Raw genomic sequence first — 20,968 nt, forward strand, 5'->3', positions numbered from 1 at the left:
TAACTATTCGAAATGTGTTGACAGGGAATGTGAATCAATTTTACGGCATAGCTGTGTAGCTATGCGATTGAAGCGGCCGCTGCAGACCACAAAAATAGGGGAGAAATATGAGATTAGCGGCTACGTCAAATAAGGTCAACGCTGCTAAGCGATAGAACGAAATACAATGTCATCCGGCGCATACAGTTTGCTCGGGTGAGGTATGAGGGTGCAAGCAATTAATATGCATGCAGGCTTTGTTGCAGCCTGTTGTGATAAAAATGGGATGAATTGACGCATTCTGCATAAAAAGACCACGTCGAGAACCGCGCATACCGTATAATTGCCGACAAGTGGGAAATCAGGTGAAGAAAAATATGTGAAGGATTGGCCCTCATGTTAAAACATCTCAGTGTACAGGCGTCTTCGAGCAACAGAGATGTTGAGGTAGTAAAAAAGAGCCTTTTGTGGTGTTCTGTAAGTCTTCATCAAGTGAGCATGTCCATTTCGTCTGGTGCTGAAGTGCTGATTTTCTGGGGGCACCTGGGTATTGCTCACGCGGACCCCAGCCCAGCCAATAAAAACTTCTGCAGCAGACATAACTGAGATTCCCAGCAGCTGGACACTTACAGGATCACCCACCTGCATTTAAGTAAACCCCGTCGAGCAGTAGATAATGCAGCATGCGTCTAGAAGTAGCCATGACTGATAATCACGTCATCAGTACACTGCAGAAGCATGGCATACAAAGTAGTTGTCTGAAACCCAGAAATTCTCACAGAAGTGCACATTCCAAGAATGAAACGCGCAGTGCAATCGATGGATCCTGCAGGCCACTGAGCAGCGGGAGTAATCATAGTCATAAGTGCAGCGCGAAGCACTTATGACTATCTGCGCTCTGCGCTCTTGAAAGGCTTTAACGGTAATATCATCGACATGAACATCTACTTTGTTTCGGCATATACGAGTCGATAATAGAGAATTGCTGTGCATGGTAATGGGTACAGCATAACGTCTAATATCTCCGCAACATTGTTTTGCAGACCGTAGCTGCCGGAACTTCGTAAGGAACGAGAACCAGCACGCTTGCACGCTTGAGCGTAGAGTAAACGCTCAAGCGCAGAAATCAGGCATTTGCATTGGCTCAAAGGTTGCCCCTATTCTTAGCAACATTTACCTGAGTAAGGTTGACAACTGCTTAGAGAAAGCCTTAGGTGATAGCGTTATCAAGATATTTCGTTACGTTGATGATTACCTGATTTTCTGCAATAGGGAAGAATTAGACTCGGCTGCTACCTCAGTAAGTGAGCAATTTAAACTTTATGGGGGAGGATTAAAGTTTACCAAGAAATTACCTCAGCGACGCGTTATTCAGTTTCTTGACATTTCCTTGATCTTCGAACAAAATCATGTTTGTTGGCAGTACTCCCCAAGATCTTCGAAGCCGTTGCTAAACTTTCAATCTAAGCATTCTAAATTAGTAAAAAACGGAATCGCCATGTCGTGCCTTAAGTCTTCCCTCACAAGATCCTGCATGCACAAAATGAGCGCCAGTTTTAATGCGCAGGTCCGGCGCCTATTAGAAGCAGGTTATCCTAATGTAGCGGTGGCCACTGTAGCTGAGCGCCTAAAGAAGTCGGTTTCCAGGGGGACGGACGTAATCACAGAAAGCAGTAATCGCAAAAAAGAGTAGTGGCTATTCCGCATATTCATTCAGTGTCGCACAGGCTTACAAAAGTTGCTAGTAGATAAGATGTTAATGTTGCTTTCACTGCTCCCAATAAGCTAGGTAAGATATGCGCTGCCGTACAGAATAAAAAGGAGCGGGTTAAAGGCAAAAAACGAACAGATATTTGTCGAGTGAAGCACAATAAGAACAACAGTTTTACAGAATGTCGTATGGGTGTGGTATATCAAATTCCCCTTAGCTGTGGCCAGTTTTACGTAGGGCAAACGGGACGGTGTATCAATCAGAGGCTAATGGAGCATAAAAGGTCGTTAACCGGTGGATCGCCTTCTAATCTTTCGCTACATTGCCGAGATTGTAACTGCAAGCCAAAGTTAGATGAATGCGCGATACTGTACAGGCATAAGAATGAAGATACGCGTCTTATGGTAGAGGCATGGCATATCTATAATGGTGGAAGTGCGTGCGTTAGTCAGCCTTCGATTACTTTACATAAGGAAGAGATTAAGTGCCTTAACAGTTATCTCTCACGTAGACCAGCACGTGTACCCGATTGACACGTGGTGTTACCTTTCCTGAGCATGCGCAGATGAGTTTTGTGTCTTCTTTCATTTTTCGCCTCAGTGCTCCCTTCAGTTGATAGTCGGCGTTCGTGTTGTCCACTTCTCTACTCTTGTGTCCTGTCTGCACGCCTCACTTCTAGTTTGCATAATGAATCCTTACCAACTAGCTCAGCTTTCTGTCGTTCTGAGTAAACGACTGTACCTCGAATTTTATACTATGAAGTCAGAACTTGATTGTTTTGAATGAGGCCAAAAACGTCTAGTGCTCTCGCTACGACACCCGAATTCACTACTTTCGTTTGGAGGTGATGACCAGTGACGTATAATATGGCGGCGCGCGCCTCCAACGCGAGTGACACTGATACATACAGGTTGTTCTTTCCCTTTTTTTCTTAAATGCTGTAATTTCTACTATGTTGAGCTATTTCTCAACTTCTTTTTTGTGGCTTATTTATGTAATCAAATCACCCTCACCAACTAGTATGCCCGTGTTTTCTGTGGTCCATTAGTCTCTGCGCGTGTTTTCATATCTCTTACTTTGCTGGCACATGTCTTTTGTTTTTTGTCGCTTTATATCTGCTGGACTTTTTATCTTATATATTATACGGTACCAGTTGTATGAGTATCCCTATCCCTCCCATCAAGGCAGTTCTATGGCTCCGTTTGACCACCAGTTGGATATTATCTGCAATACCAGGCTTGCCTAAATCTTTTTCTTTCTCTCATTATCAGCTGCCATGTTGCAATCTCGCGCTTTCCACCTAATCGATACAGCTGCTTCACTTTCTGATAGTGTCGCAAAATATACTATTGCTCCTTCGCTTTTTTGTTTGTTCCTTTAGTTTGGTTGATACTTTGTATTTTAAGTTCCAAGTGTTAGTAGTGGTTGAATGCAATGATTTTGCACTCTGCTTGAATTTCCTAGGGACTAGACTCGTCTGTGTCGCTCACGGTCACTCCTACCCTTTTCATTCATAGCGATCGCTTTCTTCAGCACATCCAGCCACTTTTCCACGCGCATGTTCCTTGCCGTGTATGGAATGGGGGTCAGCATCGGCCAGTAGGTATGAACGCGCTTCTGTATTGCCGCAGAAATAACATCGACAACTGACGTTTCGCCCAAAGAAACAACTTCGGGACTCCTTCTGCGATATGAGCTTATGCGTATTCATGGGCACTTTTCGTACTGATGGGCCAATGTGCCAAAAGGCGTCTATAGCCTTCAAAAATGCGACAGAACCCGTCTGACGAGATCTCTTGCTTGCAATGCATTAGAATTGAATCACTATAGCGGCACAACGTGTTGCGACTGTCGAAACGTCTTTTGTATAAGGCGTGTGCTACAGCTAGTTTCAAACTTTCGCGTCTCCCCAAGAACACTCGTCGCCATCTAACGTCAGCGGCGCAAAGCCTGCGCAGGGCCTCCGAAATGCATGCACGTGCGTGGGAGCACTGAGAAACACGTAATGTGGCCACCGCGTCCCTATGTCGCGGTTCTTTTTGGACACGCTGTGCCTACAAGTAACACTGCCTAGAAGTCCACGCGTGGTATCATATACGAGTAGCGTGGCACACCTGTGCCTGTGAACCCTGAGAATTGTTCTCTCGCCTTCCGCACATTAAGTGGACTAGAAGTTCATTGAAGAATGACACGTACTTAAGGAATTCCTGGCGCAGCTCGCTGAAGCGTAGCCGTGAAATTCTAACCCCACTAAAGCATCGCATTGGCTGTCTTTGTGGAGCCCTTGAGCTATCGCTTTGACTCCAGGTAGCATCGCAGCAATTTAAGGGATTTTTGGTCATTCTAGGGCGGCAAATTTTGAGAGCAACGCACCTAATAACAAAAAATGGCGTCAGAACGTTTATTCAGGAGCAGCACCCAAATACTGACACATAACCAGACAGGCTATTTGGCATCAAAAAGGTTCATTGAAGGCCAGCACAGACCGTGTGTCAAATACGTAGTGTTCCAAGTTTGTCCTCATGAAGGATACTCGCGAACAGCGTTGCCTACCCACTCGCATCTGAGGTGTCCCATGTCGGCGTGGCAGAGTCGTTGAAGAGCGACACATATTGACACGCTGGCGCACACTTAGGGACCCAACCTGGTTGGGTGGTTGATTTCGAAAGCTCTTACCCCAAGACAGCAGCCCGATGCGCAAACCATACGACCACAGACGAACGAGTCACACAGGTAACGGGCAAGCGGTTCAATGCAAACATAGATAGATAGATAGATAGATAGATAGATAGATAGATAGATAGATAGATAGATAGATAGATAGATAGATAGATAGATAGATAGATAGATAGATAGATAGATAGATAGATAGATAGATAGATAGATAGATAGATAGATAGATAGATAGATAGATAGATAGATAGATAGATAGATAGATAGATAGATCTTGCGGGAAGTACTAGAAGAATGCTATCCCTTTAAAGTTCTGTAGAACCTACCTTACGATAAATGACGAGGTTAATGCGATTACCAATGAAGCATCGTAGTATCGCCATATGGGCATTGCAGATACGCGTCGTGTATGCCGCGCGCATCCCACCTCGCTCCTGTCTTATGCACCAGCTCTTGCTGCGTCATGCAGTGCCGTTTCCGAGAAGTCCGGGCTTCCCAACTGTTTGAATGTAATGCTGAGACGACTTTGAATATAAGTTAGGCAGGTTCATTTCAGCCGAGCTCTGGATAAATTTAAATAATTATTTTGTCAATGCAGAGTGGTACATGCTAAGGTGCGCAAAGTCCCCCAAGTAGGCGTCAACTAACTTTATGGCAAGAAGCAGATACTTAGTGATGCATACACACAGTGGGGCATGCGCAGTTGTCCATCGCAAGGCCACGGAGGTTCCCTGAAGAACGCCATATACCCTACGGCTTGTGTCTCGTGACCTAATTTGGACTCAAATAGGTTCATTAAAGAGCGGCACATAGTAAGTGGTGCAGTTTGTCGTCTGGATGCAGCTCGGCTTCTGCCCACACTGCGTAATTTGTCTGCTTGACATATTTGCATGCTGTTTATTTTTCTGAAATAGTAGAAACGTGCCGCTCCGTACCTTGTACTTAAGTTTATCCAGTTTCCTCTCAAGCGCTGTCGTGTGTATAGCGGTGGCATTTGTTTGCCTTTTCACACCGTCTATTCACTTTGTCCCCTGCTCAACCTCTTGTATATGAATTGCGAGGGAAGAATAACAAGGCCCTTATTCACTAGTTTCACGACTGCGTTAGTTCTACCCACCCTCTGCCTCCCTTCCCTCTCCTCGCTACTATTATAGCTAGCGTCCCTGTAGACTTGTAGGTTAGTAGAAAGGTAAACGGGCTGCATTTTTGGCATTGCTTTTGCGGGGTACCGCGGATACAATTGTCAAGAGGCTAACATGGCAACGACCAGAGAGTTCTAGAGGGTATTTTGCACATTCAACATGGTGCAAATGTAAACCCGATTTTACCGCGTCGCCGTTCTTCTGTGCCACGCTCCTTCCATGTATATACGTGTTCTAACACCCCCACCCCCACCCATTCTCCCACGCACCGTGTAACACAGACATCAGCAGCAGCAGTAGAACATTCGAAGGACAAAGCGAAGAAAGCGTTACTAAATAATATCTCCTAGCAACTTGTACCTGTCATGTCCCTAGTGTGTTGTTCGACTAAATGCGTGAACAGGCTGGACTGCATGATACTACATACAGCTCTTCTCCCCAGTGAGTATGTATCGAGTGCTTTGCAAGCCTGCGCATACTCTGAGCACATACAAATTTAGTAGGTAACATCTATTTCTTGAGGTTGAAATGCATAGGAATAAAAAAACAATCCAAGTCCTAAAAATTTTGACATGCGGCACACAAGCCTACATGACAGTTTTAAAACGTACTTATATTTTCTTTACTCTAGCCCGTTGAACGAAAGTACTGAACATTTGATTAATTCCATGTTTTGCACAAAGAAATTTTCTTTCATTGTTTCGTCCGAATAACAGCCTTCATCAAGATGTTAATGCAGTATTGTGGAATTGGGATCTTCTATTTGGTTGGCAGATGGCTAAAAAGGCAAAGTATTATTTTAAAAAAAGCCAATTGGATATAACAGTGCGCTACCTTCGGGGACATGCGGTCAGCAGTGGCAGCCTTGCGATGACGAATGACATGTGATGGTTCGTCACTAGAATATTAATTACCTTTTAACCTTTCTTCAGCAAGCGATAGTCGTAACTGGCAACTTGAAGCAAGCTTTTCCTACAGCCCAATTACCTTCGTCAATAAAAAGTTGCGATTACCCGCTGAAGTGTGACCCAACAAATTGCAGTTCTGAGAGTGTTGCAAAAGAACAACTAGCAGGCTGATGCTCGCCTTTCAATGCAGCTTTCGAATCGACGCTACGGCGCTGAGCTGCAGTAGCGAATCTGAGCTGCAGACAACCAGTGTAAGGTTAACAGAGCCACAGTGAGCTCGCTGCGTGCCGCTCGGTGTTGAATGAAACTGATACGTACAACGCTCAAACCATCCTCTTCTGAGACATGTACAGCTGCCATCTGTTCCTGATCATCATAAAGATTCATGTCCATGTCAGCACCAAGCATCTGAAACAAGAGTACTTATAATTGAAAAATCCGCAGAGCATATATCACGATGACTGTCAATGGTACTGCAATTATCACTCAAGCAATGTAACAGAAAAGCGTAAGCGTATTATCACTCAAGCAATGTAACAGAAAAGCGTATCGTATCACCGTCAGGTGAACTGGCGGTGATACGATAACCTACTCCGCGCCATAACAATGATGTGACAACTAATTCCTGGCACCTGTATGACGATAATGGCGGGCACGACGGCATAATTACACTAATATGACAACTGATCCATTAGCGCGGCTTTCTAATGATGACGCAATGACGACGATGGCATGACAATGATGGCTTAATGGTCATTCCATGTCAAAAACAAGGTCACGTTAGAATGGACGAGAATAAATGACATCGATCAAACTACAAATAGAGTATGATGACAGCATGGCCACAATTCGCTGACGTTTTTTTAGTTAATCCCGATGGCAAAATTGAAGCTTGGTAAGTACAGCAAGAAGGCAATCGCTTGGTGACGACTGTGTGAAAAAAACTGGTGATAGAAGGATCACGGTGACATCGCCACTACGGCATGACATCGGGGTCTTGACGATCACAGTAGGACGACGCAATGATATGACACCGGTATGTGGACAGTCGATGAGAACGAATGTATGAAGGAGACGTGTTACAACTACTGTATAATAACGACTCGACGATGGCGATGGAGTGATGACGACGACGTAAAGAGAGCCAACTAACGAACTTACAATAACGACGATGGAACGGCTATGGCGATGACGACTATGACAGCGATTGCATGACGACGACTGTATGAAGACGACGACATTACGATGATGCCGTGACAACAATATGAGGACAATGAGGTGCATTCCATGTACAACAACCAATGAGTGACAACGACGGCTTGGAGAGAGTCGGATGATGGAGCTGGAGCGGCGGCGATACAACGTCCTCATGGGCACCACGAAGTGGAGCACATGCGTATAGGTCCATGCTGCTGGACTACTTGGGCTACTGGCCCGTCGTAGAAGGCGTGACGACAGTGACATAACGTAAGTCAGATGGGGCTGCTGCAATGCACCAATGAAACGACCACGACATAATCACGACAACAAATACCTAGTGGTTCAATTTGATAGGGAACTTGCGCCGCTGGGTAGGCGCAGCGCCAAGCGAGTGTCTCAAAGAGCTACAGAATGACGAGTGCCATGTGATTACACTAACCATCAAACCACTGCACCGATATCGAGGAAGAATGACGCCCAAGACCGCATTTCGTTTCTCTACACGAGCATAAGAACTGCCATTTCTAAAACAGTACCGCTATCATCCATCATTCACTCATGTTCAGCATCGATAGTGATACTAACTGAAACATGGCTTACCGATACGGTCTCCGATGTCGGCATTGTAGAAAGCTGGACCTCATTTAACTACTCTCGATGTGACAGGCGATCACATCGCGATCTTTGGCTACATCCGCGATCTTCGCTACATCCGCTCACATTTTAGATCTAGTATTAACCAGTGATCCTGACGTGTGCTTCGACTTAACTCATCAAGATCGGCTATCTGATCATGATATCATAACAGGTGGTCTTGCAGTTTCCCTTCCAAGACGTCCGTGCTCTGACAAATGCATCCGAAGTTACAATAGAGCGGATTTTGACAGCATGAACTCCATGCTATCTTACTTCTCTTTACATTTCCTCAATAGATGCCAATTTCAAGCCATCGAACATAACTGGGCTGAACTTAAAACCACTCTTACTGAACTAACTAATCGATGCGTCTCTCTAACAAAAATAGCCTGCACCCCGACAGCCCCGTGGTTTACCGTAAAGCTTCGGCACCTTAATTATAAGAAAAATTGTTTATATTGTAAAACCGATAAAGCCCGTGACTCAGATTCCTGGCACCGCTATAAGACCTGCGATAAGAAATACCAGTCACTGCTAAAATCATCTAAACGACATTCATTTGCCCATGACCTATACTCTCTGCTCACTAACAATCCTCAACGTTTTTGGCGCGTAATAAACCCGAATAGCTATCCCGATTTAACACTAGTTGTTGAGCACGGTGATATGGTCCACAACTCGGAATGTGCCGATTTATTGAATAGCGCATTTTCATCAATATTTACACAGCAAGACACCACATCTTCACCAACCCTTGGTAATCTAATTACCATATCAATGCCAGAAATAATTGTTAGGGAAACAGGTATTCCTTCTTTATAAGTAAACCTAATATTTCTTCCGCATCTTATCACACTGGCATTAATAATAAAGTGTTAAACATTTGTCACCAAGTTTATCACCTATATTGTGTGCACTCTTCTCGCAGCCTTTATCAACTAACACTATTCCGCACGACTGGAAGGTGGCAAAAGTCATACCCATTTTGAAGTCCGGAGACCAAACTCACGCATTAAATTACCGCCCCATCTCCTTAACTAGTACTATTTGGAAAAAACTTGAACACGTCTTGTATACTGAAATCATTAACTACTTAGAAGACCACAAAATAAATGTTGATTACCAACATGGCTTTCGTCATGGTTCTTCATGCGAAACACAATTAGCCGGCTTTTTACATGACCTACATTCGTACCTAAACCTAGGGTTTCAAGTTGATGCTATCTTCCTGGATTTCTCAAAGCTTTCGATCGTGAAGCTCACCATACACTAGTACTGAAGCTAATGAACCTTAACATACACGCAACCGTTATTGCATGGATTAAGGTCATCCATAGTACAATATAGGTATTTTAACAACAGTAATTCCTCTTCTACCAAAGTAACCTCCGGTGTTCCGCAGGGCAGCGTTCTTGGCCCTTTACTTTCCTTAATCTATATTAATGACCTGTCTAACTGTGTGTCTTCCCACATCAGACTTTTTTGCCGATGACTGCGTAATATATCGAATAATTTCATGTGACAACGACAAAGGTATTCTTCAAACCGATTCTAACGCTAATAACACATGCTGTTCAGCATGGTTGATGACTCGTAATACAGCTAAAACGAAGGGATTATCATTTACTAGGCGCAACCACCATATTCCAACATCGTATATAATATCTAACAACATTATTGAACTTACAACTTCATATAAGTACATTGGTATTCACTAGCAGTCTGATCTAACGTGGTATTATCACATCCGCCTGACGTTGGCATCAGCTAACCGCTCTTTAGGCCTCCTCAAACGCGTCCTTAAACATACTCCAGCTAAACTACGCAGACAAGCATACGTCACACTGTTACGCCCCAAAATCAAGTAGGCATCAGCTATCTGGGATCCTTTTCAAACATATATCACCCAAGAAATTGAATCACTGCAAAATCGTGCGGCCCATTTCATTTTTTCTGATGATTCACCCTATACTAGCATTTCAGCACTAAAAGCTCGCGCTCAGCTTGACGACTTATCTCATCACCACAGAATCGCCCGCCTCTCGCTGCTGCACAAACTTTATCATCATCCTCACCTTCACCGTACCTTCGAACCAGCGAGAGTCTTCTTTCCACGCACTAACAATGTATTCAAGATAAAAGTATATCAGCTGTCGCTCAGCGAACTATGCTAACTCCTTCGTTCGCCGAACAATTGTTGCATAGAATAACCTACCATCACACATTGCCACTCAAACCGATTTCGCATCCTTTCAGGAACTTTTACGCAATAGTTACGTGTAAATATCCATCATGTACTGTTTCGTCATACGTGCTTCAGTGTATATATTGTTTTGATCATTTGTGTTACAGTTCTGCGTGCACATTGTACAAGTGTATTCATGTCTCATTATTTGTTAAGGTGACAACTGACGCAGTTTCGTGCAACACCTCGTTTTACTTCTTTTACATTGTGCCTCTTAATTTCCCTTTATTTGTTTTCTTAGACAGGTTTGTATTTTCTAGCTGAGTTTCACTTGACTAATGTATTTTGTATATTGCTTTTCCTGTGTATTTTGCTAGACATCGTACTTTTGTATTAACGTGTTTTTTTTTTGTAAAAAAATTGCATAACATTTGTATACTTTACATGTTTTCTTCCATACAGGTTCCCCGTATGTAATATCCCTTCGGGTTCCTTTAAAGGGTATTATGAAATAATTAAAATGGTCGAAAGCTTTAGTGAAGTCAATAAAGAAGGCATCCTCCACATTATGTATTATGAAGCTGCAAAGGAGCGTCAGTCATTTGCTCGGACTCAAGAACAGCTGTTAGAACCATCTCGTCAACCCTCGTCTCTAGGAAAGCAGCTACGGTTATCAACACCACCTTCTTCCAAGAAACGGGAGGAGACAACCTCAAGTCCCCACACATCACATGATTCCCGGTCCACATGGGCAACATTTCCGGACCTGCTGACTGTAATCCGAACGAACGGGCACACTAACTGGCGCGAGAGCTCACATTCTGCGTCTGCGGTTCACCCTCTCGCTTCAACCCAGCCTGGAGGGACCTAGACAACAAAGACCCGCTCATATCATACCACGAAATCACTTCAAATCATAGGTTATCACAAAGAATTTTTTCTCCTCCTCACCCAAAGGTCAAAAAAGCACAGGCCGTCACTTACAGACAGTTGCAGACTAGGACATACATCACACCAACAACACTAAGCAGGATCAATCCTGACCTTCTTACTGAATGCCCACACGGCGGCCACGAATACAACTTCAAACACAGACTCTGGCTGGGCGCTGCCAACGCGAGCACGGACTTTCCCGACCAATCTTCCTGAGACTCAGCGCTCAGAAGCACAGAACTCATCGCTGTGCTCAAGGCTGTCTAGAGGGCCCGGGCCGTCGCCGAAGGACTCTGTCTACCGGCCCCTACCTGGATGGAGCCGCCGGATTCATTTGCTTTCCCCTCAGGACCTAAATAATGTTCCAACTCACTCTCTCACTCATTATGTATGTTTAGGCTAGAAGCGATATCATGAACAAAATCGAGTGATTGCGTCACACGGGTACGGCTATGGTGGTAACCAATCTGGGCAGATGTCAGAACATCATTAGAGTTAAGGAATTCGATTATATGATTGTGAACAACGTGCTCTAATGTCGTGCATGACTGGGATGTGAGACATCGGCCTGCAATTAGAAAGAAGGGTTTTATCACCTCATTTTTACAAAGGTTAGTTACAAAAGTTGGTACTTGACCAGAGTCTAAGGAATTCTGGACGGTTACAGTGTGGTACTGAGCTGTGCATGGGCAGTATCTTGCAAGGAAAGATTTCGGGATGCCAGCTGAACCGGCACACTTTTCTGAGTAGAGATTCAAGAATGCGTTTAAGCCACCATCAGAACAAGTTGCGCTATCACCTAGTTTATTGGTTTGTTAATCATAACTAAACTTTGGAACTACATGGTTGTGGAGGACGAAAATAGATTCGAAGGAAAAGTTATAGCATTAAGAAATACCATGGGCTCGTTAGTAATAGCGTCGACAATCTTGATAATCTTGAAAGAGGTACTGTACGTTGCACAAGGTAAAACTGATCTCCAGAACCTGCGAGGTTTTTATTTAACTGGTACACAGACATGCACTGAAAAATAGAAATCTTTAGTATTTTATTACAGGTACGATGTTCCTCCATGGCTTTTTCAAAAGCAACACGAGGCCCAAGATTAGAATGCTTTGATTTACATAGTCTAACAACGCGGCGTGACCGCCTTTGTCCCGAAGGAATAAGTTAGGAATTTATAAATTACTGTTTCTACTTTATATCTTAATGACGTATTGTGCTTTTTTCAGATTTATATATGTGTGCGACCCGGTGCAACAGGAAACTTGCGCATCGTCTTCATTTACTCAATTCTGTTCATATTGAACAAATTCAAGTACCGGCTAAGGTGAATATGCCTGAACCATGACAGTGGTGCACTCACAAAAGCGGTAACGTGTTTCACAGAAAAACGCCATTAATAGCACAGTTCGAAAATCTCCTAAAATATTGTCTTCGTGCAAAACGCTGTTGTCAAGCTGAAGGCAGTTTGAAATTTGTGTTTATGGACGGGATAAACAGAAATTTACCGATATTTAGCAAAGGCAGGAATCACGCGTATACACATGCGTTTTTTTTCGAAAATGGAGCAGGATATAGCACTGTTTGTCTTTTGACTCTCATCAAAAGGTAAGTTTGAGTAGTCTAAAAGCTCAGCTGTTATAGGTCTGAAGTAACGGTATCAAAGCATGCGCGTACCTAAGCGTACTTCATAACTGTACGTCACGCACTTGCAACCATGGTAAATTTTACTTACGTGATACGCTATGGGTTTGCCATCCATGGTTGTGTGAATTAGAAATTCTTCCGAGAAGACAGAGGCTTTTCGTAGGTTGAGCGTCAAATCGTCATTTATCTTCAAAACCTTTATGCCATCTTCAGATCGACTTTCTAGCATTCTTGGGTAGACAATTGTAGACGCTGTAAGAAAGTTTTCTCTGCTGCAGACCGCTAGCTAAAGTACTTATTCAGTGTAAGATCACCGTGTATGAGTATGATAAATAGTTTCTACACGATATGCCATAAAAAACCTCCTTTCCAATACCATACATTCCAAGTACGCAATCCACACACAAATACCACGCCCTGCAATCGAAACTTGGTACAATGTGTAATTTTTGATAAAATATGCAGCCCAAAATAATCTTTCTCAGAATATTATGGGGGGTGTTTTTTTCAGGTATTACCTAATCTGCATGACAATATCTTTTATCCAGAAAACCTAGAGAGAGTATTAACGAAATCATTATTAGCACCGTCAATAAATACTAGTCTTGCGCGATAAACATGTCCCGAAATTTCGGGCCAAAAAGAAATGGTCTCAAGGAACAAAGAATTCGTTATGAATGGGGCCTACTTGTCAGAAAATTACCTTCTATCGCATAGACAGACGCGATGAATAGAAGCCACGACCACGGAGTGGCATGATTCATGGCGATATTAAACGTAGCGTCGGCGCTACAAGGTAGTCACTTGGGATTTTATAGCGCTCACAGCAGAAGCATTATAGCAAGAAAATGTCAAAGCGCTTCTCGTATGTGGACATCAATATATGCTTTGATCTGTACGGTAGATGGCACCTTTAGATATTGCCTTTTAACGTTATTTGACGTGAACAAAAATATTCACACTGCCATTTAAGTTTCATATAAGGGCATAACGAAGGTATACAGAAAAGTCGGTAAATGTTTCTTATAAAAGAACAAAGCGATAATAAATGGCTGAAACATGTAAAAGGAGATATATGTAAGCATTTATTTTACTCAGAGTCAGACGCTCATGCAGTCACTTCGTTATCCATTTCAGTTCTTCAATTTCGCGAACGCAAAAAAAAATATGCACTTCAAAGTGTTTGGGCTTAATTTTGAAGCATATACGGCATTTAAATCACAAGGACCGACAGCAGCTAAGAGACTGACCAAATATATAAGGGGCGAGAAAGTTTTATTTACATTACAGTACGTCTGTTAGAAGTTGTGGGCAGCAGTTTGTGTTGCTTTATTGTAGCACATGGGCAATGCCAAAATGTAAACTCTCCCTCGTAAATTTTTCTTCGGCTACAATAAACACATGAATTCTTCCTTCACTTTTAGTTCATAAAAACGCAATGAAAACGTTAGTATATGAACCACAGTCATTAAGACAGAGGAACAAATATCTCCACATCCGCGCCTTCGCTCTCGGTTGTGGAGATCTTCCTTCAAAGGGGGTTTCATGCAAAAATTTCGCATACTAACATTTAGTTGTGTGTACAGGAAGACCAGGTGGCCTAAGTTATTCCGTAGTTTGTGAGCATGGCATGCCTAATAATCAGATGGTTGTTTAGTCGAGTGAATGCCAAGAATTACTTTTTCCTACGACCTTGAGATTTTGTACATATTATTCACAAAAAGCTCCCGAGCATATTTCCTGCGACACAGCTGACTGGTCGCAATCACTTTCTCTTTATTTAGGTCAAGATACCCGCCACATACACACCACCATCGTTGGTACAGTATACCAACCATCTATGGGGCAACAAAAGGAAGTGGTAGAATTCCGCGTGCTTCGTTTCTTCCATACTATAGTAAATCTCGCACGCATATGTCTCGTCATCCAATGCCACCACGACAAGTAATCCTGCTTGGAGAAAGTGCAAATCACGAACGTTGTTCACTGAAGTGCTCAGGTGGTTTACAAGATATCGCTCCGGTGCGGCAAAGGCTGTATAGTAATTTTGCAGGGAACAGTCTGCGCGCCGCGCACCAGAGACCGCCCCAAGTCTACTGCCTTCTCAATAGAGACAGAAGAGGCATCAGCGGCAGGCTGCCGCATCAGATACGTTCCGCAGACAGTTGTGGAATCATTTAGTAGTATCAGTGTAAAAGGTGGATGAGCAGATAAATGACGTGTTCTGTGATGAACTGCCAGAACTACGAGAAGGGGTTTTATTGTGTGGGATAAGAATGTGTGCCAGCTTCATATGTGACAGTCGCACAAGCAGTTCGAGTGTTTACGATCCTATCTGACAGGGACGTTGCCAGAGGGGGGGAGGGAGAATGAGGGCTTACGGGGCTTCAGCCCCTGCCCGAAATTTTTTCGTGCTGTCATGCAGCGGAGAATACAACCCCTGGTACCGGAAATAATACTGCATTTTGTCTAGAATGTCTTTTTCATGCTCGCAAAGACATTTCGACATGATCATTGCGAACTCTGGCTGCATTTCGTGCCAACGCCCATGAACCGAGACGCAGAGTTTTGGACGAGTTGTGGCTAGCAGACAAGAAAAGGAAACAATGGTCGCTCATCGCCGTCACTGTGAGGACTCGACGGATTTCAACGCATTCGCTTGAGCGCAACTTCTCCGGAAAGTCTTGTCTCGCCAGTGTAGGATACCGAGCAGCATATATGCGTAGTGTCGCTGGAAACGAAGTGCGTTGCACGTTCTAAGGTTCTCTGTGGACCAAGCGTCTCATGTTTTCATCAATATTTCTTCGGTAGGTACCCAAAGTACTCAATGGATTGTGGAAAACATGCTTTCCTTCGCGTTTCCTTTCTTTTTCATTTTGGTGCTCCCGCCCCATAAAAGAAAAGTAGACGTCGTTGCGGCGCAGCGAATTCCCACATGGGAAAGTTCGTTTTTCTTACTTCTTCTTTTGAGGAAAGTAATGGGCCACGAGACGCTTCAGTGGACGGATACCCTTATTTTATTATTGCGATTGCAATTATGTCGACACTCCAGGCGCATTCCTGCAGTTGCTGTCGGCCTCATGTTCCGTATAAATTGCAAGGGCGATAACATCGTGACCGCGCGCCGGTGTACTTGCGAGTGAAAGCGTAGGCGGGGGGGGGGTGCCATTGCTGAGCCGACATTGGTGGCTCAGTATTGTAGGCGCAAGGAAGGAAAGCGGGGACGAAGTGCACCACCTTCCGTTCGTAGCGCGCGATTATCAGGAGTGGAGGAAGGGGGGGGGGGGGCAGACCTTAGGATTCGGTGATTCCGCGACATGTTTATTTGCCTAGTATGACGCATTCTATGCCACGGCTTTTTCTTAGATAGCTAGATTAATTGGAGGCTTATGCGTGTGCACAAAATTCTTGTTGCGAAGTTTTGTGTATACGTGCAGTGAGCTTTGTTTCTAGTGACACTCTTTTGCCCTTTACCAAGCTGTCTCTTCGCATTTCTATATTTCATTGGATTTTCGAATTTCTACGTACGAGAGCGACTCGAATGAAAGTGAGCCAACCCATCCCGCACAATAATGGTTTGGTTCATTGTCTGCGAGCCATGCATGTAGCACACAGGCATCTCTCATTTACGAAAATGACATGCAGTTGTGAGGATAACTGTTCTTCAGTGCTCTCATACACTGAGTTGAACCTGCTCTCTTGACCTAATGTACGCTACAAAATTTGAGCAGCGGGGTGTCGCGAGGTCTTTGACAGCTGAAGGTGTTTCTCAAGACGAAATGAATAGCCGTATGGCTGCCATTTATGTTGAACATTGCATTTCATTGGCTGCTGTGAATCAGTGGAGAAAACGGTTCAAAGATGGACGTGAAAGTTCAATTGGGAAACGCTGCAACATCAGCCATACAGTCAGACCTGTTGCCTTGGGGCTTCTACACTTTGGGGCAGTAGAAGGAATAGCTCAAGGGAACCTGATTTGTGTCGGATGTTGACGTGAAAGTGTCAGTTACAGATTTTAAAACAGCAACCCAAGGAGTTCTTTGAGGCGGGAATCACGCGACTCGTTAGTCAGTGGCACATATGTCTAAATTCTCATGGAGACTAGATTTAAATAAAGTACCCAATTTGTCATATATTCGGAGTGGCTAACTTTCATTTGCCTCGCCCTCGTATATTTGCAGAACTGCCGCTTTTTATATGCGCTTTCTGTTCAGAGTATCATTTCCGCGCAATTACTCACAGTACACCACTGGTGACAGCTGCTCGTCCGCAATACGTTGGAACAAACGACGTCGTCATTGAGATTTTTCCCTGGCAGATGCATATCTACAAAAATGCAAACAAGGTTCTTCAATGACAGTTTCATTAAAATCATTGTCCTCAACTCATTCATTTCTTTGGATTTACATTTTTCATATCAACGGCATGCACTGCTTGCTGGTTTCGAACAGATATAGTTTTAAAGTTCGTGTGACATTTTTTCTTATTAGATAGACAAAATACATGGAAGCAATGATAACAGTTATATCGGGCACAGTTTTTGGGACATACCGGTATATTCTATCATCGAAAAATACGCATTTTACTTGTCTTGACAGTGCGTAGACTTCAAGAATTTGCTTGGAGCATCTTTGGCAATGACAATGCAGTTATTATACATGTATTTGATCCCTTGACGAAATTAATATGGAGGAGGCCGAGCTGCAACGAAATCTACCACCATTTTGTACGCACAATCTTGAGGATTTGTGTCAGGTTCAAGTACAGTAACACCATCAACAAAGCTGAGGCGAAAAAAAATTATCGGTAGGCATAGACGGAAAACGTTCGGCGGCATGTTATACTCCTGTAACGCGTCAAACCAAAATCCTGCTGCAGGCTTCGTAAAGCGTTAGCTTGTACGAACTGAAGGATCAGACTGCTTACAAGTCACAACGAACGGCAGTGTCAAGTGCACATGTGGCCCTCTATAGGTCAACCTCCTAAACGCCACTTGCAAGCCCTTATTGCAGTGCATATATATACAGCTTGCTTGTTGCCAGTAAGTGTTACGAATATGCAACACAACTGGAACACAATAAAGGACACATGATTGTTGTACCACGTTACTGATAATTTGCCAAAGGCCATTTTTCTCGTCGTCAAGTGGACAGACATCTTCCAATCACACGCTTTCACTGGGGCTCCACGGCGGCTTCTCAATGTTCAGACACATAACCATTGCCTTATGGTCTGTGAAGTAGCAGGAGACATACTGTAACTCTTTATTGGCATCCTAATTGTGGAACACCATGTCTATGCACGCTCCCCAGTTTTGTAGTGACATTCCTGTGGGGATTGACCAAGTCCAATCCTAGCACTCGCACGACTTAGGAACTTCGCGGGAGCGTCAGCGTTTAGTTTAAAGTCACCAACTAGGAGCACGTGTGGCTGTCTGAGCGTAATCGGAAGGCTGTATGTCGGAAAACGACTTTTGTTTGTTTCTGAGACATTTGAAACGGCGATGGAAATGCGAGCGCGGCTTCTATTTCCCCGAAAGACGACGCGTTTCTGTAGATCATCATCATCATCATCCGCAGCAGCAGCAGCAGCCTGGTTACGCCCACTACAGGGCAAAGGACTCTCCCATACTTCTCCAACGACCCCGGTCATGTAGTAATTGTGCCCATGTCGTTCCTGCAAACGTCTTAATCTCATCCGCCAACCTAACTTTCTGCCGCCCTCTGCTACGCTTTGTTTCCCTTGGATTCCAGTCCGTAACCCTTAGTGACCATCGGTTATCTTCCCTCTACATTACACGTCCTGCCCATGTCCATTTCTTTTTCTTGATTTCAACTAAGATGTCATTAACTCGCGTTTGTTCCCTCAGCTAATCTGCTCTTTTCTTATCCCTTAACGTTACATCCATCATTCTTTTTTCCATAGCTCGTTTCATCGTCCTAAATTTAAGTAGAACCCTTTTCGTAAGCCTCCAGGTTTCTTGCCCCATAGGTGAGTATTGGTAAAACACAGCTAATATATACTTTTCTCTTCATGGATAATAGCAACCTGCTGTTCTTGATCTGAGAACGCCTGCCAAACGCAGCCCAGCCCACTTTTATTCTTCTGATTATTTCAGTCTCATGATCCGGATGCGTGGTCACTGCCTGCCCTAGGCAGAGGTATTCCCTTACCACTTCCAGTACTTCGTTACCTATCGTAAACGGCTGCTTACTTCCGAGACTGTTAAACATTAGTTTTCTGCAGATTAATTTTTTAGACCCACTCTTCTAATTTGCCTCTCCAGGTCAGTGAGTATGCATCGCAATTGGTCCCCTGAGTTACTAAACAGGGCAATATCATCAGCCAATCGCAAGTTACTAAGGTATTCTTCATTGAGTCTTATCCCCAATTCTTCCCAATCGAAGTCTGAATACCTCCCGTAAACACGCTATAAATTGCATTGGAGAAATCGTAACTCCATGACTGACGCCTTTCTTTATTGGCATTTCATTGCTTTCTTTATTGAGGACTACGGTGGCTGTAGAACCACTATGTGTATCTTTCAGTTTTTTTTCGCACGGCTCGTCTGCGCCCTGATTGAGCAATGCCTCCATGCCTGTTGCGATTTCGACAGAATCAAATGCTTTCTCGTATTCAATGAAAGCTATATATAAGGGTTGGTTATATTTCGCACAATTCTCTATCACCTGATTGATAGTGTGCATATGGTCTGTTGTGTAGCCTTTACGGAATCCTGCCTGGTCCTTTGCTTGACAGAAGTGTAAGGTGTTCCTGATTCAATTTGCGATTATCTTAGCAAATACTTTGTAGGCCACGGACAGTAGGCTGATCGGTCTATAACTTTTCAAGTCTTTGGCGTCCCCTTTCTTATGAATTAGAATTATGTTAGCGTTCTTCCAAGATTTCGGTACGCTCGAGGTCATGAGGCATTGCACATACTGGGTTGTCATTTTTTCTAGAACAATCTGCCCACCATGTTTCAGCAAATCTGCTGTTACCTGATCATCCCCAGCTGCCTTCCTCCTTCGCATGCCTTTCAAGGCTTTCTTTACTTCTTCCGGCGTTACTTTTGGGAATTGACTATTCTCTCTTCTATTATCGTCATGGGCGCCACTGGTACTGTATAAATCGATATAGAACTCATCAGCCACTTGGACTATGTCATCCATATTAGTAATGATATTGCCGGTTTTGTCTCTTAACGGACACATCTGATTCTTGCCAATTTCTAGTTTCTTCTTCACCGTTTTTAGGCTTCCTTCGCTCCCGAGAGCAGGCTGAATTCTATGCATACTATACTTCCTTATGTCAGCTGTCTTACGCTTGTTGATTAACTTGAAAAGTTCTGCCAGTTCTGTTCTAGCTTTAGGGTTAGAGTCTTTTATACTTCATGGGCTTTCATGGGCATCATTAAGAAGTGTGCAATAGAAGTCGGTGGTAGCTACGTTACACAGGCTACCAGTAACTCTCGCAGGAGACGAAATATCCGATCAACAAACGCTTCTGTACGTTGTAGCCTAACGAATGTATGCACTGCATGCTTTACTTTACCAAGGGCTTGTACGCTCAGCAAAGTGAGAGTGTTGAGACTTGTATATTTTGCCTGCTTGGTATCCCTGGGCCGGCCTCCACTGCCTATTCCACAGCACGGCCTCCTACGAAGGGATGCCTCGTTGGTGCTCCGACTGCGAGGTGGCTGCTACTGGACGGCAGCCCGCCGGCACCGCCTTGTGAAAGCCACCTCGCCAGCCTGTGCCTCCTGTGGTGAACCAAAAACTCTGGAACACCTCCTGCTGGCCTGCCCTGCTCACCTGCAGCACCGCGGTCGACTTCTGCAAGAGTTCCACTGACTGGGGCTCCCATGCTCACGACAGGAAGATATCCTCTTCCCCTGTCGTAATCAGCTACCAGTCTTCCTAAGTGTCGTCGAGTACCTCGACTCGTCGGG

General features: G+C 44.0%; 1 protein-coding gene across 1 annotated transcript in view; it reads right to left on the reverse strand.

Annotated features, from left to right (window-relative positions):
• Positions 1–13,792, reverse strand: part of LOC139057755 (venom metalloproteinase BumaMPs1-like) — a 120,570-nt gene extending 106,778 nt beyond the window's left edge. The window contains exons 1-3 of the mRNA XM_070536508.1: positions 13,721–13,792; positions 13,106–13,269; positions 6,732–6,821 (exon numbers count right to left, since the gene is read on the reverse strand). Of these exons, the coding sequence (XP_070392609.1) occupies positions 6,732–6,821; positions 13,106–13,269; positions 13,721–13,781 (315 nt within the window). The 5' untranslated portion in view covers positions 13,782–13,792. The remainder of the gene's footprint in view (positions 1–6,731; positions 6,822–13,105; positions 13,270–13,720) is intronic.
• Positions 13,793–20,968: the final 7,176 nt, after the last annotated feature.

Source organism: Dermacentor albipictus, chromosome 3 (genome assembly GCF_038994185.2).
Source record: "Dermacentor albipictus isolate Rhodes 1998 colony chromosome 3, USDA_Dalb.pri_finalv2, whole genome shotgun sequence".
NCBI classification, from domain to species: domain Eukaryota; kingdom Metazoa; phylum Arthropoda; class Arachnida; order Ixodida; family Ixodidae; genus Dermacentor; species Dermacentor albipictus.